This window comes from Rhineura floridana, chromosome 6 (genome assembly GCF_030035675.1).
Source record: "Rhineura floridana isolate rRhiFlo1 chromosome 6, rRhiFlo1.hap2, whole genome shotgun sequence".
Taxonomy (NCBI): domain Eukaryota; kingdom Metazoa; phylum Chordata; class Lepidosauria; order Squamata; family Rhineuridae; genus Rhineura; species Rhineura floridana.
The window spans coordinates 152,300,083-152,323,279 of NC_084485.1; the positions used below are offsets into that span (position 1 = coordinate 152,300,083).

The window sequence follows — 23,197 nt, forward strand, 5'->3', positions numbered from 1 at the left end:
GCATTTGTCCTGTGCTTTAGTCTCCTATTGCCTCCTTTTACAAAGGCTGCAGCAGCAAAAACTGCAGTGTTTACAGGGGATACAAGGGGTTCATTCTCCTCTGCAATTCAGGGGCTGGTTCACAGTGGCGATGTTGGTAAGGTAGGCTGTCAGGTCTAGGAATGCCAACATATGTTTTGGGAGCAAGGATAAATTTTAATATTTTTCCACAGCTCCCCTTGCTGGGTGTCTACACAGTGTAATAGCAGGTCAAAAAGACAAGCAGAAACACTTTTCAAAAACACCTCTCTCTTTTACAATATTCCCTCAGGTGTAAAGTATTTTCCATCTCTACCTCTCTCTTCTGGGATTGAGATTCATTATACTGACAAACCCCTTTGAAAACCATCTTATTACAATAGCCTGCTGTTTCTTTGGTTTTGAAGAACAGACTTGTAGAGATGACCAACTGAACCGTGTCTTTGGAAAGACTAAACCTGATGGAAGGTTTATAGTGAGCTCTAAAAAGCTTTGTGCTTTGTTATTCAGATGAAAACCAGTGTAGATGGCTTCCTGCTTTCATTATAAATGGCTTCTGTCAATGGTTCCTGTCTGCTAAAGATATTCTCCCAGATGTTTTAAGCATGTGCACATGCACAGCCACACACCCTTTTTTTAAACAGACACTAAGGGTATGATCCTGTTATGTGTGCAAAAGTCACTGAGACTTATGCATGAGTAATTGTATTCAGGATTGCAACTTCAAAAGATGGGCTGTATTTTTTGATATATTGCAGGGGTGAGAAACCTCTGCCCCATGGGTCAAATTGGACCTGGCACGGGTCCCAATTTGGCTTATGAATCTATTTTGCCCAAACCATACCCACCTACCCTACATGTGCATGGCACGTAGAGACACAGCTGGATTGGCTGGACAACCAAGTTCCCTGTGGGGGAGCTAGATACTGCAGTTGATCCCTGCCAAAAACAGGCTTGAAGTTATCACCCATGAGCTAATGAGTTCCTCAAGTTGTCAAAAGAGCCTCTAGTGTTTCTCAAATGTTTGAATCCTTTCCCTAATTTTTATCTCCCAGGCCTCCCTAACTCAGCAACAACCTGATAACTACTTTACATATGGCAAGTTATGCTTGGCTCCAGACTAAGGCTGAGCTGAAAATTATTGCTTGAGAATTTTCAGCTCAAAATGGTGCATGCAATTGGGAGGCCTAGAAATGTGTGCATGTTTAATTGGGTGGTGGAGGAGGGCAGAGGAAGTGAAATGCTTTGAAAGGTTCATGGGAAGGTGTTATTGCCACTGGTAAGGCCCCCAATGAAGAAGAATTTAGACACCTGATCAAAATTTACTGAGATCCTCCCATAATTCAGTGCCTGTATATGTGTGTGTGGTTCTTTACTCACCCCAAAATCTTCATTCAGCCTTGACATTAGCTAGGCAAATCGTTATATCACAGCCTAACCTACATCCATTATATGGATAGCACAGGACAATCCCTTGTATACCATCTTGAGTTCTTTGAAGGAAGATCTGGATACAAACGTGATAAATAATATAATACATTTGTAACCTTCTGTTTGGCAGATGAGTGTGTAGAGATCTTCACACTTAGCCATGTATGTAGAATATACTGTTTTCTGTTTCTACTCTTGCATCTCTCTTAGCAGGGAAATACACTCCCAACATAGGCTCAGCTTGTACATTTCTGAGCTAGGAGAGATCTAAAAGTGCTACTTCAGTCCCATGATGGATATACGCAGAGAAAAAAAGCACGAGGCATTCAGGTTACCTGTTCCCTCAACTTCTCCATCATGTCTGAAGACTTCTAGATGAAGGATGATGCTTTCAAGTTTCCCAGATAGAGTAGACATTATCATACATATATTTTCATTATTCAGCAGCTTGGAGTCTGGAGTCCCCTTGATCAATCCAGTAGTCAGAATGAACAGGTCTCATAGCTACCATTGTGTTTTAGCATCTAGTCAATCACTTCCAATTTTTCCATTTATTCACTTTTGTTGTAGATCCAATTATTATGTAGTGTTTTTTTGCAGCTACTTCTGGAAACTTTTTTTAAAAAAATCCACATCTAAAATATTGATATTAATATTGATATTTTAGTGATATTTCCTTCAATATATTGATATTTCATTTAATTTATCAATATTTCCTTTATCAAAATTTCCTTTAAAAATATTTTTATTTTGTTTTAAAACTTCAATACTAATACCAATATTTTTTCCAAGGGGGAAGAAAACCAGATCAGTAAAAGCAGTGGCAAGTGGACAAAGAATGAACTCAAATTGATATCACCCTGTTAGGCTGATGGATTGCTTTTGAACTGGCACTGGCCAATACATACCATCCCTAGTGTGTGGTGGGTGGCCTGGCAATAGTAGCACCAGTTCCTAACCACATTCAGATATCTTCTCTCTCAATCAGCAAAATAGCTGGTGGCTGAAGAGTCATCTTGGGATTGACTTTCAACAGCCAGCAAGGTTTTTGAAAGGGGATGAGCAAGAGAGCACAGAAATCTGCCATGGGTAGGCACACATAACCTGTCCAAATGGATAAGGATGGTTCTAATTTTGACCTTTCTTGGTGTTTTATTTATTTTGTCCATGAGAGGTCACTAGGTAAGTAAAATTGACTCTTTGCCTTTAACAGAGTGGTTGGGATACAAACGTGAGTCCCTCTGTGACCTAAAACAAATTGCATGAAGATAATTTTTTTTTCTTTAGGGTTCTTTGCTTAAGAGGGAGAAAAAAATATAGGAATAGAAAAAGAAAGAGTAAGAGAAAGAGATAAAGATAGACACAAATAGTACAAATGAAAAAAAAAGTGAGTCTAATGTTGGTTAGGATTAAAACTAAAATGGGTTCCAGGCTGCCAAAGGCTGAAGACCACCGATACAGACATTCCTGGAAATTTGGAAGCATGATGGAGAATTGTGCCTATCCAAGCCCCTAAGCCAAATTATTCTTAAGTTTGTTCTTCTTTCCTTTGAAATGTCTTAGCTTTCAGCAACACCTCATGGCATCAAGTACTACCTGTGGCTGCATTTTCTTGACAGCAATTGGAGTTGCATTGGTCCCGAAGCATGGACACCTCCCTCTCCAGCATCTCAATCCTGCTCAGCAGCTCCTGTATGTCCCGGGAATAGGCGGCACACTTGCAAGTCTGTTTGGGGAGGTTTATCCTGTGGGTGAAGGTGACCTGGCTCTCACTGTCTGAGGTCTGTTCGGTGTATTCCATCATCCGGTCATCTTCTGAACTCAACTCTGGGTCAGATGAAGCCTCTAGGGATGTTGCACAGAGGCTGTCCAGAGGCACATTAATGTTGTATATATGGCTGAAGACCATGGGCTGATCTTTGATAGGTGATGTGCTGTTGGTAAAGCCACCTTCCTCATCAGCCACCTGTCTTTTGACTCTCTCTGTCATCACTTCTAAGCGGCACTCAAAAGGTCTGAAGATGGATCCCAGCAGCATTAAGCTGAGACCAACCAGAATATTCCTTAGAACTACGTTTTCACCATCAGCCCCCATTTTTTTTAAAGGACAGGACTCTTCTATGCCAACCTTAGAAAGTAAAGCTCTAGCAGAACCTGAAATAAAGAACATAAGGTGTATTTATGGGACCAGTGTTTGAAGTCACTCCTAAGGAGATCTGATGAAAAATATTGAGGCTGAAATCCTTTCCACAGAATTTGGGAATAAGTCCCACCCCCTCCCTTCACGTTGAGATTTGCTTCCATGTAAACAGGTTTAGGATTAAGCTATTATGTGTGAAGGTTGAATGGGAAGAACTAAATAAAAAAACCATCAATTTTCAATCCGATTATAATCTACCATTAAGGAGAGTAAAGGGCAACAGTTGCTATTATTACCACATGTCTACCTCTTCTAATCTGCAAAGTGTTTTACAATCTTAAGGTCTTATACTCACTTACCTGGGAGGAAGCCCGATTGAATCCAATGAGATTTGCTTCTGAGTAGAGATATATAGGACTGCAGTATGTTACAGAAATCATATGACTTTGGTCAAACAAAAATATCACTCAGGAAATGTCTAGACAGGTTGGTTTAGCACAGAAGTTAACAACGGGTGGGCTCTGGGCCAAATCTGGCCTCCCGAGTGATGTCATATGCCCCTCCTTTGCTATTGTCAATCTGCTGTCTCTTACTAACTTGACAAAGTGATCCTCTGGCAAAACATGTGCTGAGTAGACAAACTAAATACATCTGCATTACTTAACAAGATAATTAATCGGAATACGAAGTTGCAAACAAGTGATCAAATGATTTCACTTACGTGGTACAGGTCCAAATTTGGGCAGCAAAAAGAACCAATGAAACAGTTCCAATGTTTGCTGTTTGTATTGATGCTGATGATCAAATGGTGACTGCTGTGTGTGTAACTCTGACAGTAGAAAGTCTATGACTGTTTTAGTTGACCACCTTTCACTTTCTGATAAAGAGTGTCAATGATGACTTAAGCATATCCAATATGCAAGTATGATTACTAAGGTTACTAGTGCTAAACATGCTTTCCACAAATGGCAAATAAATCTATGGGAAGTCCAAGATGGATGAACAAAATTAAAGGAGATGTGAAGATTCTAAATTATAGAATGCAGCAAATTCTTAAGTTGTGCAAGACCAGAATATGAAGGCAACTAGGTCTGTTTTGAATTTTCTGAACACGTTTGGTGCACACAAAAAAGGGTTTTTAGGGAGCATGAAATGTTTACCCCTCAAGCTTATATATGGTTTTTGTACCTGTTTATCTCTGTTCACACACCCCAGAAGTTGCTTTGGAATAATAACAAAACCATTCTGCTGATTTCAGATTATCAAGGAACACATAGCCTGCATGTTGATATCACAGCACCACATAGCTAATCAGACATAGCTATATGGTGACATCACTGAGGGCAACAACACTTTGCTTTGCCCTCACTCTGAATAAAGAGGAGAGGGAATGCATTGGCCCATTGCCAGATGGTTGGGACTCCCTGTGCTGGAAGGCAATAGAAGTGCCAAGTAGCAGTGATGGCTCACCAAGTGGAGCTGAGCTGCAACACGAGCTTCCCAGCAGGTGTGTCACTGCCACTTATCAGAAAGGAGAGGGTTGAGGCAGTAGTGAGGTTGGTGTGGTGTGGGTGCACCACCAGGAGTGCTGGATTGGCTCCACCAGTGCCCCTGCAGCATTCTAGCCTCTGCATCATCTTGCCCCTCCCTCCTGCTAAGCAGTAGTAACATACCTGCTGGGAAGCTAGCACTGCTGCTCTGCCCTGCCATGTGAGCCACTGCTGTCAGGCAGTATGGCAAGACAGGAGCCCCAATTCAATGAAGGTGATTGGCATGAAGACAGAGGCTTCCATGCATCTATCACTTCCTGGATCAAGAACCATAGTTTAAACTGGATGCTTATCCAAATACAGGTGCCATCCATCTACACTGCATTGCCTTCAATGGGATGCATAACTGGACATTTACCTTCCATTTGCTTTCTGGAAATCTGGATCTGTGTCCTGTTGAAAACTGAAATGTGAGAATAGACCACCTCTGCATCTGGATATCCATTTCATTGCACATCCAATCTAAGCTGTAGTTCCCTAATTCAATAAGTGACAGGTGCACAGAAGAAAACTGCAACACATGGATCTACTTAGCTAGATCAGGGTAGTGTTGAGCTGAAAATGTCTTCCTGATTTGTTTGTTTTTTTACAATTTCCCACAAACTGAGAAAGGAAATTGCAGTCAAAAATTATCAAAAGGGGGGGAAATTGGTGAAATTCTTGTGGGTAAGGTTTTTGTTGCACTTATCTTTTGAAGTGGTTACGGGGTGTTTCTTTCATTCTATAAATAAGCTGTCTGGTGCTCTACATTCTGCAGCCTTCCAAAGTGTTTGCATTTCCCAAAACCCTCATGATGCCTTAGGCTGAGCTCTCCTGTAAGTGCAGGAAGACAGGGAAGCTGCCTACCATGTATCTGACAACTGCTTTCTGTTTTGGAGATATTTTTCTTTTAAAAATATATCAGGGCAGAATGATTTTTTGGTAACAGGAAAGTTTTCCCTTAAAACAAAGTCAGTGAATGTATTAATTTCTCTCAGGTGCCAGGTGGCCATCCTTCCTGGCTTCCCATGTTTCAAATAAAGCCCAGGGGAAGACATCATGGAATACCTTTGCCTACGGGGCTTTTTTTGATCAGGAAGTGCAGGTAACTGGAGCACAGGAGAAAGGCTGGACAAAACACACACAGTCACCTCTCAGTGATAAAGGACACTCAACCCTATGCCCACCACCAGTATTATAAATAAGTTCTAAGGTGCCCTGAGAATGAGGTAGAAAAATGGACACCTCATTTACAGGTGAAGAAACTTTGCAATAAATTAGAGGAGAGGTTTCAGCACAGTACTAGATTAGGGCAACCGTCTTGTCAGTTTGCTCAGAGGTTTCATCCCCTCCCATTTGGGTCTGCTCTGTTGGCATTATTTCAGTTTAGAAGATATGGACTCTTGCTAGTAATCGTAAACCTACTGGCTAAAAAGAGCTAAACAAATAAGAAACACTTGATAATGAAACAGTCTCCTTAAAGTAACGATTCAACCTTGTAAAGTTAATTACACTCACGCCTACCCTTTCAAACATCAGTAGTTGGGTGTTACATGAGCAGTAACTTCAGTAGTACTGGTCTGAAGTGTCTAAAGCTGCATTGCCAATGCAATCAGAAGTAATTTACTCTAGTTCACTTTCATGCATTTGTACCTATCAAGATTATGTACTTTACAGCCAAAATTACTGAAGTAAACCACAGCTGTTTGAGATAGCAGATGTAATAGACACAGGCTTTCTCTTCCTCATTCATTGACGTACTTCTGCACAGTAGAACATTGTAAAGAACTTAGCAATGTAAGTTATGTCATAGTGGAACAAAAATAAGGACCCCTACACTGGCCCATTGAGCTCCTAACTGTGTCATAAAACTACTTCAGTACCAATTTATGCATTCCCCCCAAATGCTCTGTCCTGCCATTTCATCAGGCCCAAGAACTACTGCCAGAGGGAAGGGAACACTCTCCTTCACAAGAGCCACCTCCAGGCAAGGCAAGCCCCGAGGAAAGGTGAAAGAGAGAATCCAGCAGAAATTGCACCTACTTTTTCTTCAATTGATGTTTAATGGCAAATCCAGGCCAGGACAAAGCACTATTATCTCCACTTACTGTCAATCACGTGTAACACAACTCATTCACAACCTTTCATAAAGCTTAGTATCTTTAACAAACTGCCAAATAGTGTCTAGTACCACACCCCAGAGTAGGGTTGCCAGGCTCAGGGCCTGAGACTGATCCTGTATCTTTAGGAGAAGAGAAAGTCAGCCACGTGCAGGTGTTCTTGCAACTCTATAATGGGAAAAACCACAAGTTGAAATTCTCCCTTCTCCCTGTGCAACTTTTAAAGACACAGAAGACCTCTTGGAGGCCAGGCCTGGCAACCAAGAGGTCTTATGTATCTTTAAAAGTTGTGCAGGGGGGTGGGAGAATTCCACCTTGTGGTTTTTCCCATTACAGTGTTGAGAAAACCTGCACTTGGCTGACTTTCTCTTCTCCTAAAGATACAGGATCAGTCTCAGGCCCTGAACCTGGCAACCCTAACCCAGAGACTTTTGCCTCGAAGGGCCAAACCCACATTGTTTTCTAATCCCAAAAACACTAAACTGTCAGAGGAGAGGCTCTCTATCTTTTACATACTTAATGCAATTCCAAATGACATGGTCCATGGTTTCCACCACCCCATAGAGCTCACAATTGTTTCTTTTCTTATTTTTTATTTTAATTCAACTTTTCTTGTGTCAGGTGGAGGTAGTTGGGGGCCTGTCATTGAGGTAATATTGGGCAGGGGACGTAAGAGCAGTGGGAGGTAGCCTTGATCTCTGGACTCTTAGCTTTCATTTTTTAAACAATGTTTCTAGGTGGTCTGGTTCAAAAGATATAAACCAAAACATCAGCCGCCCGCCCCTGCAACTTCTTTTAGTACTGGTTGTCTAATCCTTGCCTTTTCAGGTTTTTAGCCAATAAGTGAAGTCAGGCTTGTGATTGACAAGATTTGTTGACCCCCCCAGGCAATAGCTAAACCGCTTTTCAAGTTCTGAGAACAGTTTCCTTTTCCTACTTGCCTCACATCAGGAATTCAGTAAAGATATAGCTTTCAGCAGCATAAAGAGTGCTTTCTCTGTACAGGATTGGGACTTGCTTCTGAGTAAACATGCATAGGATTGCACTACAACAGAAGATTACAGCAGGATCTTGGTGGGCATACACAGTAAACATTTTCAGTTATAAGTATAATAAAAGTATACATGCAGGTTTTTTTAATTACTTGCAAAAATGGCATATTATACATTTTATCTTTCAAATAATTTTTGAACAGAAGTTTTAAAAAGGATACATGCTACAGTGTTATACTCTTCTAATTTAGGAGTCAAACAAGCTTAAATTTTACTGGACTTTGAAGAGGGCAGTTTATTTGTCTTATTCATAACCTGTTTTGAAAATCTTCCCAATATGAAGCTTCTCTTGGAGTAAAGCTGCAATGCTAGTTCCAAATACCAGGGAGTTAACCTAATTGAATTCAGTAGGACTTACTTTTGAGTAGACAAGGTTAGGATTGTGCTGAAAACCAATGGGACTTTTGAGTGAACATAGCAAAGGATTGTGTTGTAAATCTTTCTCTCTCCCTCCAATCCTCCCCCCCCCAAGCAGTTAGGCAGGGCTTACCTGTCACTGCTTTTATTTGGCAAAAACTAATGCTTTAAAAAAATGTTCTGCAATGGCCAACTGGTTTTACAATCAACTCTTATATGGGATGTATGTATTTTTACATCTCCAGTGTGTGTGTATACGGAAAATTTCCAACAACCCTGTGAGGTAGGGTTGGAAACCAAGGCAGCTCACAACAAGAAATAAAGCCATTTAAAATCAAATAACCATAAAACAAGTATAAAACAGGCGCAAAACAGCTTAAAATGGCATGAGTCTGAATTTTGGATTGGGCAAGTGAAGTTCCTTATCATTGAATTGCAGTCCTGTGCATGCTTCCCTATCTGAGTAAGCCCCATTGAATACATTGGGACTTGCTTCTGAGTAAACATGCATAGGATTGCACTATAAATATCTTTATAGGTTGTGTAAATAATAAACATCTTTGACATTCATGCTTATATAATTTCTTCATACTATGTCTTGATATGTATCTGATTTCACACTATGGCTGTAAATTATTCTTTACAAGTTATTATTTCCTCTACATTTTCAGTGTGCCCTTCTTCCTTGGGGTGGTCATGTTCCCCTCTGTTGTTTTCACCTTGAGGGGCAGATTAGGCTGAGAGATGCTGCATAGCCCATGGTTACCCAGTAAACTTTGCAGCTTATTGCCATTTTAAAATTTAATTTAAATGATTTATATGCAGGCAAAGTTTATGAAGTAATACAGCTCCACATAATACATTTAAAGCACACCCAATTTGCATTTAAAGCACATGACTTCCCCCAAAGAATCCTGGGAAGTATAGTTTCCCCCTCACATTTATAGTTCCCCCCACCCTTAACAAACTACAGTTCCCAGGATTCTGTAGAGGGATTCATGTGCTTCAAATGTATGTTGAATGTGCTTTAATTGAATGGTGTGGAACTGCCCTAGTATGCTGTGCATTCATTAGTGAATTGAAAAGAACAATTTTAAAAGATACGTTTTTAAACAGGGCTGTAGCTCAGTGGTAGGGCACATGCTTTTCATGCAAAGGTCCAAAATTCAATCTCTATTGCCTGGAATCCTGGAGAGCCAATGCTAGTCCATGTCATCAGAACTGAGCTAGATGGTATTAAATAGTATGACTCAGTATAAGACAGATTCCATTGTGCCTAAAAGAGGAAAGAGACCCAAGGGCCACAGTGACTCTGAAATTTATTTATGTATTTTATTTACAACATTTATATACCGCTTTATTGTAAAAAGTCTCAAAGTGGTTTATAGAAGGAATTAAAACAATGACATTATTGGCAAAAGCAGCTGAAGACACATATTTAAAAACATTCAAAATAATAAAACTAACAATGAGTGAAAAACAGATAAAAAACACATGGTCTCACTCATGTCAGCAATTGTGCTGCAGCATTCTTCACTAACTGCAGCCCCTGGGTCAGATTGTGCTGCATGGGGAATTCTGTGACCTTGGCTGACTGGCTGCCAGGATTTTTTGTCTTGGTTAGGAACCCTAACTGGTTGTGGGATGCTGAGTGTTCTGTCTCACTCATAGGAATCTTGTTGTGGTTGGTATGGTACTGCATTTAGAAAATCATCATTGTATTTCGCTTTTCTTTTTCTATTTGCATTTCATTTACCTCTGACTTCATTCCCTTACATCCATAGAAACAACAACTGGTTCCATGTGGTCAGCTCAGCCCCCTTAAACACACTGATGATGCTCCTTGTTATTTGCATGATCATTTGTTTCTTACCCCATAGTGGTAAAAGAAAATTCACATATTGGGAAGTGTGGCTTCAATGGTTGTTGTTCCCAGTCTACTACCTGTGAAGCTAGAAACCATATTTGTTTTCTCTCTTGTCAGTTATTACTAGGGATGGGGGAGAATATTAAAAAAAAAATCAAACCTGGTACCAGATCCCAACTGAATTTGCTTGTTGGCTATTCCTTCGGAGCGGCACCAATCTCTTGCAGTGGGTCATGGCTGTAATCAGCACAGATTTTCCTGCCATGACTGCAATCAGCAAGAATTGTTTTCCCAAAATCCTCCCCCTATTTTACACAATTTTTTAAATTAAGATGTGTCAACCACAGGATTTCCATTTGTCTATTATATATTACCAAAAAATCATTATTGCATTATCGTTATTATCTCTTCTTCCAAAGGGTTCTTCAGGACTCCCTCTTTCTTTTGCAAAAAATAGATTATTATGAACAACACACATACTCACTGTCCTGCCCATCAACCACTCAGTTCGGGGCAAGTAGCAATCAATCATTCACTTCAGGAAAGGGGTGGATATACTGTCCTCTATGAGATATCAGTGCTTCCAAACTGGCACAGACCATATCAAAAAGAGAGTAAGCCTGAGACAAGACAGACTCAAAGGCGAGTATCTATCTCATTGATATGTAAAAATAGGGGGGGGAAACACCACGTGGAACGCTGTGATCAATTCATTCAGGTAAGCGACCTAAAAATTACGCAATGTTTTATTCCGCTGCCAGAAAACCACATGGAGCACTGGGATCATTCATTCACAGCAGCTACCTAAAAATTAAGCAATGTTTTTCCTGCTGCCAGAAAACTATGTGGAATGCTGTCATTTACATAAGTATCTATGAAAATAATTACTTAATTTTCACACACACACCCAAAAAACACCTGTGGATCAAATCACCGAAAAACATGAGCAGCAGATCAAATCAGCCAGTGCCAGTAAAAGGATAGACCGGTAAATAAATGATGGACTATTGAACTGTATGCGAATCAGCACCATGCAGCGAACCCCATCCCTAATTATTACTCACTGGAATTGGGTTGGCTGTCAAAGTGAGTTTATAGCAGCCCACAGAGTTAGCAGGAAACAGTAGAGAATATTCTTAACTCTTACTCATTTCTCAAACTTCTCTCTGCAGTGAAGGGTCAAGTCTGTAAAGAAGTTTGAGCAGCCATGTTAAAAGGCAGGCAGGGCATTCCAGGCAGAGGGTTGCCAACCCTGCTTTAATATGGATATCTTTGCAGATATCCCTAGTCAAGCCATACCAACAGCACAATCCTAACAATACCTACTCAGAAGTATGTCCCACTGAGTTCTGTGGGGCTTAGTACCTCAGTAAGTGTGTTTAGAATTGCAGCCTTCAGGGGCATCCATCTTTACTCCTGAGTGCTCCCATGTAACATCTCCACAACTCTAGGTTCCTTTCTTCCTACAATGGCCTTCTGGTGAATGGGCTGACCTGAGGGCACTTAAACCCTTCTTGCCAGAAGCAAGTGGGCTAGATTAAATGTTCCTTACCCAAGCTGTCTAAGCAGATAAGAAGGAATGATCCAGTTACTTCAGCTGGACCTGGAAACACCCTCATTTAGCTTAGATTTCTGTCTTTATTTTGAATCAGATTTTTTTTAGTGGTATGCTCCAAGCAACTGTGATTGATGCTTAATGTATCATGCTTAATAAGTAGGGCCCACCCCCCACTAAGGCCCACCCCAGAAATCTCAGGGTTTGGGATGCTTCTGACCTGGCAACCATAAATACCTCCCTAAGGGAAGGTTCTATGCCACCATTGTTGAAGGAGGCTGTGACAAGACCTTTGTTAAAGAAGCCTTCATTAGATCCTGTGAATCTTAACAACTTCTACCCAGTCTCTAATCTCCTCTTTTTGGGCATTGTGATTGAGAAAGCAGTGGCTGCTCAGCTCCAAGTTTTCCTGGATAATTGGATTGTCTTAGACCCTTTGCAATCAGGATTCAGGCCTGGGTCGTGGGACAGAGATTGCCTTGGTCACCCTGCTTGATTACCTATGCAAGTCATCAGACAGGAGGAGTATATTCTGTCTCCTGTGCTCTTTGACATCTATATGAAACTGCTGGGAGAGGTCATCCAGTGATTTGGACTACAATGTCATCAATATGCTGAGGACACTCAACTCTATCTCTCCCTACCACCTGATTGCAGGGAGGCTCATCCTAAACCAGTGCCTGGAGGCTGTGAAGGGCTGGATGTGGGCTAACAAACTGAAACTTAATCCAGGCAAGACAGAAGTGTTGCTGGTCAAGGGGAAAAGCTGGCCAGGGATAGGTCTGCAGCCAGGCTTGCACTCCCCTCACAGGAGCAGATCTGCAGTTTGGGAGTCCTCCTGGAACCTGCCCTGCTGCTTGAATATCAGGTGGCTGCGGTAGCCAGGAGAGCTTTTGGCCAACTCAAACTGGTCTACCAGCTGTGCCTGTTCCTGGAAGCAGTTGACTTGGCCATAGTGACACATAATAATAATAATAAAATTTTATTTATGAGTCGCCTATCTGGCCGAATTAACGGTCACTCTAGGCGACGTACACTAACATAATGAAATACAATATAAAACCAGAAAACCACATTCAATAGTTAAACTAAACAGCAATTAAAAGCTAACCCATCCCAGAAATCCCATAGGCCTGCTTGAACAGCCAGGTCTTCAAGGCCCGGCGGAAACCTATCAGGGAGGGGGCATGACGCAGATTGAAAGGAAGGGAATTCCAGAGGGCAGGGGCCATAATCGAAAATGCCCTCTCTCTGGTCCGCACCAGCCTAGCTGTTTTAACTGGTTTTAACATGCATTAGTGACATCGAGGTTTGATTAGAGTAACGGCTTTATGCAGGGCTGCCTTTGAAAATGGTTTGGAAATTGCAGTTGGTTGAAAATGTGGCAGCCAGAAAGTTAACTGGATCGTAGTGTGGTGATCATTTCACCCCTGTGCTTTATCAACCCCACTGGCTCCCAATTTGTTTCCAGGCCGAATTGAAAGTGCTGTTTTTGACCTTTAAAGCCCTAAACTGCCTTGGACCAATGTAGTTGAGGAACTGCTAATGCCCATATGTACCCACCCATGATTTCAGATCAGCTGGCTCTGGTCTCCTCTGCGTGCCTGGAATGAAAGATGTTAGACTGGCAGGCACATGGGAGAGAGCCTTTTCAACTGTGGCCCCCATGCTATGGAATACCCTACTCATACCAACAGTCAAGCATGGTAGTGGCAGTCATGGTTTGGGGATGCTTTGCTGCATCAGGGCCTGAGCAACTTGTCATCATTGAAGGAACCATGAATTCTATTTTGTCTCAGAGACGTTTACAGGCAAATGTCAGGCCATCTGTCCATCAGCTGAAGCTGAAGCGCAGCTGGGTCATGCAGCAAGGCAATGATCCGAAATACACAAGCAAATCTACATCAGAATGGTTGAGGAACAAGAAATTTAACGTTTTGGAATGGCCTAGTCAAAGTCCAGACCTAAAACTCGTTGAGATGTTGTGGCAGGACCTGAAAGGAACAGTTCATGCTCAAAAACCCACAACTGTCACTGAGTTAAAGCAGTTCTGCATGGAGGAGTGGGCCAAAAGTCCACCACAGCACTGTGAGAGACTGACCAGGAACTACAGGAAGTGTTTGGTTGCAGTCATTGCTGCTGAAGGTGGGGTAACCACATTTTGAGTCTAATTGTTTTATATTTTTAAGTTGTGTTTTAAATTGTTTTTAAAATATGTGTTTTAAATTGTATATTTGTTTTAATGTTTTTGGTTGCTGTAAACCGCCCAGAGAGCTTCGGCTATGGGGCGGTATACAAATGCTATAAATAAATGAATAAGAAGCCCACTCTGCTCCCTCCCTGTTGGTGTTCCAGAGATTTCTGTAAACCATTTTGTGCCTCTGAGTGGACCCTAGAAACATCTGCCATCTCAGGCGGGGGTTTACAGGTGAACAAGGAGCTTAGGAGGGTGGTGTGTTGACAGGGAAGAAAGTGTAAACAGTGTCCTGGCCAACTCCACTGGATTCAGACTCACTGGTGTGTTTTTCTCCGTTACGTTTAGTGTGAAATCTCGACTTAGAGCATTTTATAGATCAGCTTACAGATTATACAGAACTCTGTGTTTCTACACAGCATAACTAGGCATGACTTCTCAAGCTAAGACGTTGTTGCAGTAATTAGGCATGCCCCTTGAGACCCTTTAAGGAGGCTCAGGGCGGGCTCTCTCTATTTGCATGGGGAAGGTTTCTCTGAACAGGACTGTGTGAGCAAGTGAGCACTTCTGTGGATCAGTTGAAGCTGGTGCTGTCTGTGAGTGCCTGTGCATGTGCCTGTTACATCCTTGGTGGTGGTATTTCATCAAGATCCTCCTCAAACACCACCTCTGGATGACCCTCAGATTCCTCCTCCTCGAGAGGAGGCGTGAGTGGCAATGGCTTGGGTGACAAGGGAGGGCTGAGCTGAGGGAAAGTTGCAGCTAGAATTACAGGGGTGGAGCTGTCACTTTCTAAAGTGCTGAAACCTTCTCTTGTTTTCAGCCCCCTCTCTCTGCAACCCACTGGGGCCCTCCCCAGGATTCCAGACTACTGCTTCCTCCTCCTGATCACTCCAGGGACTCTTCACAGGGTCCATGACAGGCAGGGTAGCTCCAGGTTGGAGGAGGCTGTAGGTGATGTGCCCTCTCGTGGGCCCAATCTGTTGGTGAATCCTAGCAAGCTTACTGGGTGGCTGGGAGCTGCCTTTTTAATTTCCAACAATGACCCAGAGTGATGCTATGATGATGGCATTATTGGAAATGTAAATGGTAGCTAGACCCAGCTGTCCAGTATTCTGCCATGTCACAAATTTTTTAAGGGGGGCCAGGACAGGTATCAGTGGTGGGTCCTGACAGGTGTTTAGGGCCCAACAGTAGTCCTGAATGTAGCTTCATTGGTGCATAAATCTAAGGCCTATTTCTCATTAATTTGGTAAATCAATACCTGGGGAGTACCAGTTCACACTGCAGGTGATGGTTTACATAACTGAAAATAAAACACATCAAAGAGAAGGCTGTGCTTGAACCCTTCTCCCCTATACCTCAATATCTAGCTTTCTATGCAGATGAGGGGTTCTTTTTGGTATGGAGAAATATTATTATTATTAATAATATTTCTATACCGCCCCATAGCCAAAGCTCTCTGGGCGGTTTACAACATAAAAAACAAATACATAATATACAATTCAGATTCAGTACAATTAAAAGGAAAAATACATAACATTTAAATAAACATAACTAAACAATAAATCTCAACAATATACATAACATAACAAAATAAATAAACCAAACATAACAGTTATAAAACTATCTAAAACTATTCTCCAATGTCCCATTCTGCTTCTCCCCACCTAACCCCATCTTCTGTTACCAATAGCACTAGAAACATTTCTTCCATCGTCTTCTTTCTCCAAGACAACCCCAAGACGATGCCAAGTGCAACACTAAATGTGCACTTCGCTTCGCACTTAGCGTAATGCTGAGGCGCGTGCCGAGGCAATGCCTCAGGCAGCTCTTCCCCTTCATATACGTGGGCAGAAGACAAAAAATGGAGGCAGAGTAGGCAAGAGGCAACAGCTGCAGCAGCACCCAGAGTCCTTCCAAACACACACTCACACAAATATTTAGTCGTGAGAAACCCTGCCTTTAGTATGGTCATATCCAGACACAGGTTTACCACATCAGAGAGATCTAGGACTAAGCTGTGTGTCTCAGAGGCAGAAATGAATGCTGAATTCCTTCTGGTAGCCTGAGGGTTGTTTTGCCTTCGCTCTCACACTGGCCATACTTGAGGAACACAGATTCTCCAAGGCAGGCTCTTCCAACTCAAGGTCGTGCTGATGCTATGGGATCAGGACTGGGTTAGAGCAGGTGAAACCAATTGACTTGATTTCTCTTGCTGACATAGAGTTGGAATGGACATTGAAACAACAATGTTCACTTCCTGTAGTTTTGCTTCCGTTCTCCCTCCCTCCTCAAACTGAGCTTGTCCATGAAGCTTTTGGCATAATCCTGAAATTATTTTCTACTGAAACAGAGCCTAAGTATTTGTAATTAAATGCATATTCTCTTCCTGCTTACCATCCCTTGCTCTATTACCTCTCATGTTGAATTGTAGATTTTAAACTATCTGGGGCAGCAACCTGTCTTTTGATGGTTAATCTTTAAAATGGAAATTAAAATAGCCCCACAATGACAATAATAATTAACCATCATAATAAAAAGTACCACGGTGTTCTGGGAAAGTGTCTGGAGTTACAGCCATCCCCCTTTCCTGAGAGCAGTTTTCTATTACCACGTAATGCTGTTCATGGCAAGTCTGTGATTCAATCCTGTTGGCTTCTGATGGGTTCCCCAGGCTTGCCAGTGCCTTATGAAAGGGGTTTGGCACTTTTTAATCTTAGGTGGCTGATATTTTAATGAAATTGGCAACAGTCCATGTATCTGTGGAATGAACCCTTCCTCCTGCTCCTCCAGGTAAAGATCTGTTTTCTATATATTAATCAGCTCCAAAGAAAGAAAATAATGAAATGATGAAAATGTGGCTTGTGATTGTTTGTTCCAAGCAGCAATATGCCATTATCTCAGACCGTGTAATGTTCCTCTGAAAGACAGAGCTAGTTTGATTGAGGGGCTCTTGCAGCTGCCGCCAATGCATTAAATATCATTAAATTGCACTGCACAATATTAGGTTTATTTACGTTTGTGTTCAGGACACTCAAATATTGCTTGTTAAAAGTCATTTCACCCCCCACCTGCATGCAGAATTATGTGGTAAAGTGTCTTTATTTGCAACTGGGCAACTTTCCATTTTGGTATTGATTTGCAGCCTCTGGGTGGTAAATCCGAACTTTGTGGGTCAAATTCATCCTGAAGCAAAAATTCTTTTCTTCAGTGTAGTTACACCAGAGCTCGAGTTAGATCTGCAGGTTTTTTTAGGGGGGCTATCTTCAGAGCAGGGGGAGTTGGGAAAGCTGTGCATTGATCAGCATTTCACACCAATACATCTGCCTTAAAGAATTGAAGCAGAGAGTCTGTGTGCCAAGCAGACAGGCAGAGTTGTGACTCTAAGCTAAGGAACTCTCTTTATTCTTAGCACAACACAGGGGTCAACTTGACTGCCGATTGCTGGGAAATTTGTCTTGCATTTAGTTTTCATTGGAAAATAGTTTATGGAGACATCAGTACAATCTGAATGCAGTTCTTTCAAAGAAATGTAGCATAGAAATTGATGTTAAACTTACTGTTTTTCTGCAGTAATTTCATGCTATAGTACCTTAGTGGTAGCTAGCTATTTCCTTTTGTATTGACACTTGCTGTAATTATTCACCTGGAACTACCTGACCAAAACCTAGCAGTTCTTAATGCTGAAAGGTGAGATTCCTGAAACTGGGAAGGAGTCCACAAATCTTATAGCCATAACTGAAAAGGCTGTATGCTGACCAATGTGTTCGGGTGGTAGCTTACACTGTGCCACTTAGAAATTGCCAAAAAAGGGGGAAAGCATCACCAAAAAGAGGACAAAGGTTTGCATAAAATTTGCATATGCTAGTTTATTGATAAAGATGCAGATTTAGAAACAATTAGTACAAATTAAATAGCAATACAATCCATCTCACCATAGGGGGGAAGACTGTGACCAGGCTTTCAGTTAGCCCAGGTCTTAACTGTTGAGGGGCAACTTCAAGGCCCTTCCTGCTCTCCCTTCTTAGGGTTCATTATCTTTAAACCAGATTGTTGTGAGCCATGCAGGGAGGGGCAGATGAAGGGTGAAACAGAGGATGAAACAGAGGATGGGGACTTGGACTGGGAACCTGGGGAGGGGGCAGACAGCAGGATGGACTCACAGAGCACCCTAGTCCCCATCTTGGACAGCTCATCCCCCTCAGCTCCTGACTATCCTGTGGAAGTGCCGCTTGGCGCATCTGACACTCTCCAACTGGACATGCCAGCGCCGCCACCACCAAAGATTCAACCTCGTACGCCATACATTTCCCAACTGAGCACTGCCCACCTTCCCCCACCCGAACTGACTGCCAGCAGCCCCCTTCTGTTGAAGGGAGATGCTCAGATCAAACCACCTTCGCCCTGCACTCAGGCACTTGAGGCAGGAAGTTCAGCAGTCTAAGCGTGCAAGATCCAAGCCTACTTAAGGGAACTTGGGGGGGGGGACCCAGTTGCTGAGTCAACGTCTTAGAGTTGCGAGGTCATGCTTAGTCAGAGTTAGAGCAGTGCAAAGTTTCTAGAAAGTGTAGTTAGGTTAATGAGGCGAGCTACTTTGGATGTATCTATTACTTTAATAAAAAGAGACAAAGCCACAGCTGAGTCTGCATCTGGTTTCCTTGACTTCGGACAGGACACAGATTTGGAACAGGCAGTCCTTCAAAGAAAGGACTGCCCTTTGTAAAGAAGGACACATGGCCACCCTACAATTTGTGCTTTACAGAAGCATGCTGTAATATATGCTGCTGTAAACTTTATGAAATGCTGCCACAGGTGAGAGGAAAAAAAACAATAAAATTAGCACTGCAACTTAAGCTATAAACCCTAATATCTATTTGTAGCTGCTGCTCATTTTTTTCTGGTGTTGCCCAGACCTACTTCCCTCCATGGTCCTACTCATCACGGGACACTTGGGTTCCTTTCACTTCATGTGCCCTCCAACATTTTTCAGATGAAAACAGGAACACTCATGTAACACTACAGTTCTCACCCTAAAGATTGCTGCCTAATCCCCCTGCACTATTACGTATTGCTTAAGGCTCTACTCTGCCTTTTATATGCTGTATGCATTCACTTGCCATGAGCTATCCTGTGCTGACACTGAAGCAAAGGGTCACTTTCCCATGTTGTTTAAGATGTATTAGAAAACACACACACCATAATTATCCTGCAATATGTTACCAACAAGGCAAAATATAAAACTCAGCAGTTGCAGAATGTGAAAATGGCACCTTGTGCATTATGTAATGGCTTTCGAGTTCAGGAGAATTCACGTCTATCTATGTGCAGTTTGTGCATTGGAGTGAAGACGCATCCAACTTCCCCACCAACCCCCATCCTCAGAGATTTATCTTCTAGATACTCATGGGAACAATCTGAAACAAGAAGAATGATAACCCTAGCCATTCATATTAACAAAATATTAACAAGACATCACCAAAAAGTGAAGCCTAGGGATAAAATAGAGTTGGCATTTTAACAGCAGCTGATACCAGAAAATTGGGACTGTTCCTGCTAAACAGGGACTGCAAGAATCGGCAAATACAGGAAACACACTTTTAGTCTTGCCTGTGAAAACACCCTTGAATTATATTGTGGTATGAGAAGAATATTGGACTAAGCAAGGTTGACATTGCCCAAGATGCCTGCCAAACAGAGCTACCCCAGGTGGCTTCCAATTTTCAATTCACTACTACGATTTCTATTGGCCTTTATTTAAGAATTATTTGGTGCCATCATTTTGATAGTTGCTGTACAAGATATGAAAACTCCATGCCCTTCCTCTGGAAGGATGGACAGGAAAAAACTGAAGGAAACAGCATGGGAATGGGGGGGGGGAAGGACCAATTTTCCCGAAACTAAACTTGATGAGTATTCTTTTTATTTTAGCATGGTGATCTAGCATCAGTTTGCAGACACTGAGCTCTGTCTGGTGCAAATGAGATGCCTTCAGGCCCATTGACTTTCACATTGGCTTTCATTGGTGTCCTTTATCTACAGGGGTGTAATTGAAAAATTACTAGTCAGCAACAAAGGGTAAGCAACTACACACACACACACAGACAGAAATATCTTTAGACGGATTGCTTGGGTGGTTGAAAGCTTGAAGCTAGAATATAATTAAGAAGACTGGCAAAGCTACAGTTAGGATTAAAAATTAAACACAGGGTGGCAATTTATTGCTCCCCCATTGTCATTTCTGACACCCAGCAGGACCTTGGTCTTTTCACCACTTGAGATGACATGACAAACCAATTGGCCCCTTCTCATGTTACCTTCTGACATGGGAGCTGCTACAGTATGGGTCCTTCACATGTGATCAGAAGCCCTGGGTCTCATGGAACGAGCCCATGCTGTACTACCTCCCCAGGTCAGTATTGTCCCAGTTTCCAGAGGGTGCAGTTTCTAGCAGAAAAGACACAGGCAGGAGGCGGGCATTTAATTCTCACTTGCCACTTTCTGGCTCCAACTCTCTCCCATCAGCTCAGGTTCCCCCAGCCAAGTCTCCAGACCCATGTTTGCAAAGAAAAGATCAACACAGTAAGAATGCTAAGGACATTTGGTCATTTAAAAAAATTGTACTGGTGTACAAGACATACATAAGGTAGTGTATCTGAGGTGCCCCTTTTGGTGTGATTTGGTGCTGGGAGGAGGACTGGTGAGGTAAGGAGATGCGGGGGAGGGAGACAACTGTTAAACTGTCAAGAGCTCTTCCCCTCCGTGGCGCAGAGTGGTAAGCGGCAGTAACACAGTCGAAACTCTGCTCACCGCCGGAGTTCGATTCCAACGGAAGGAGGAAGTCGAATCTCCGGTAAAAGGGGTCAAGGTCCACTCAGCCTTCCATCCATCCGTGGTCAGTAAAATGAGTACCCGGCATATGCTGGGGGATAAAGAAAGGACGGGGATGGAATTGGCAATCACACCCCATATATACGCTCTGCCTTGTAAACGTCGCAAGACGTCGCCCTAAGAGTCGGAAACGACTCGCAGTATAAATGCGGGGACACCTTTACCTTTTCCCATTCAATAGGGGATTAGGTTTCACTATCGGACAGCCCTCTGGCTCTGTGGAGCTGCTTTTTAATGCCAGGTCAGTCCATAATAAGGCATCACTCATCTACAATTCAATTATGGGTGAAGGGGCTGATCTGATCTGGTATGTATTACTGACTTAGACGGGCTAGCAAGGCTGAGTGGATATTATGTAGGCCTGCTTGGGTTTGTGGTACAGCACCAACTTGAGGCCTGGCGGGTGGGGTGGGGGAGCACAGCCGTCATCCATAAAGGTTCCATCATTATCATCAGGAGACTTATCTGCTTTGAGAATGGGTTTGGATGCTTGTCCTTGGCACTGGGTCAGAGAGACAGCACAGAGATGCTGCTGATATCAGAACACACTTTATAGCAGTAACAGTGTGAAATTTCCTTGTATAACTCATAACTATTTTCTGTACCCTATACCCATGGGAAATGAATTATCTTTCTCTCCCACAGCCTTCTGCATTAAAACAGCTGTTTACCAGCTTCTTGCCTTTTGTAAAAAACCACGACATGCCTGAAAACATGCTGAGCGGTTGTTCAGCTACGTCTTTAGCACTTACAGGATAGTTATCTTACATTTTCTTAGAAATTATGTCTGTACTTTGCCTGTCTCCTTAATTGGTGAGTAATACCTGCTGTTTGAAGTGACATCTGTGGATGCCATCTCCACCTCTGCTCCATGGGAGAGAAAAGAAAACAGATTTCAGCTCAATGAAAGTCTGGCGATGTCTCCGGTTCAGGGAGTGGGCGGTGTGGGCTGCAGCAGGTGATTGGTGCTCTCATCCAGAGGGCAGCTATCCACAGACTGTGAGATCCCTTAGTATCACAAGTGGAGCTGCTGTGTGGATAAATCTTGAATAATTTAGCTTCTGCATGTCTGTGGGTGTGGCTGTAACTAACTTTTTAGACCCACCTTCCATACCAATCTGCACAATAGAACCATTTCTACTTTTTTACAGTACAAAATTGTTCCTCCCCTTTTGTTACTCTCCATGTTCCTCCTTCTCCCTTCCTGGCAGTATTACTGGTGCTACCCAGCACAGGTCAAGACATGATACATTTGTGGGTTCTCCACATGTGTGGTTTGAAAACCAAGGACCTAAACCGGGTGTGCCTGGCATTTTTTTAGGTCAAGATCTATATTCACCCTTGGCCAACTGTCCAAGGGCTGCAGGCCAGTGGTGGGTGTGGCCATCCTAACATAGGATGCTGCCTTACACTGAGACAGACCATTGCTCCTTCGAGCTCAGTATCATCCATACTTCTTGGCAGTGGCTTTCCAGAACTTTAGTCACAGTTCTGTCCCAGCCTTACCTGAATGTGGGACTTTCTGCATGCAGAGCAGAAGCTGTCACTGAGCTACGGCCCTCACTCTTGAATGCACACACACATACAGGCCCACAGATCTGTGCAACTTAGCTGAGGTGGGGTGTTGTCCTCTCTCCACTCATCATATGATTGCTCTGATGACTGGGGTGGGGGGAGATTGATCTGCATCTCCATCAGGCTCTTGGGTTCTACCCAATTCAGTGCTGTGTCTATTTTTTTTCCTGCTGCTACCAAAATTGGTGGCGTCTTGGGGTGCCAGAAACATTTGGGGGGGGGAATGAGAATCCTGAGCTGGCGATTAGCTATCTCTGGCCTAAACCCTAAAGTGTTCTTGGAACATACTATTTCATTCTGAAGTGCTGAATGTCCCTCTGGTATATATGGCTCCCACTACAAACAGAAAACCAAGCAGAAGGATTGTAGCACAGTCTTCTAATTGACATCAAGTTTTCTATGTGTAAGTTCCCCGCACCACACCCAAGGGAAGCATATAGTCATGCAACTCTCCCACCTGCAGCATAA

At 42.6% G+C, this 23,197-nt stretch overlaps 1 protein-coding gene across 9 annotated transcripts in view; it reads right to left on the reverse strand.

The window, feature by feature from the left end:
* TNR (tenascin R) overlaps positions 1 to 23,197 on the reverse strand; it is a 223,338-nt gene that overhangs the window by 134,752 nt on the left and 65,389 nt on the right. The window contains exons 1-2 of one of the 9 annotated variants that reach the window (XM_061634118.1): positions 7,227 to 7,321; positions 3,046 to 3,603 (exon numbers count right to left, since the gene is read on the reverse strand). In XM_061634118.1, the coding sequence (XP_061490102.1) occupies positions 3,046 to 3,544 (499 nt within the window). In that variant the 5' untranslated portion in view covers positions 3,545 to 3,603; positions 7,227 to 7,321. Of the gene's footprint in view, positions 1 to 3,045; positions 3,604 to 4,777; positions 4,961 to 5,497; positions 5,613 to 6,642; positions 6,760 to 7,161; positions 7,322 to 23,197 lie in introns of those variants that run through there. The other 8 variants (XM_061634115.1, XM_061634116.1, XM_061634113.1 and 5 more) reach the window with 8 other exon arrangements.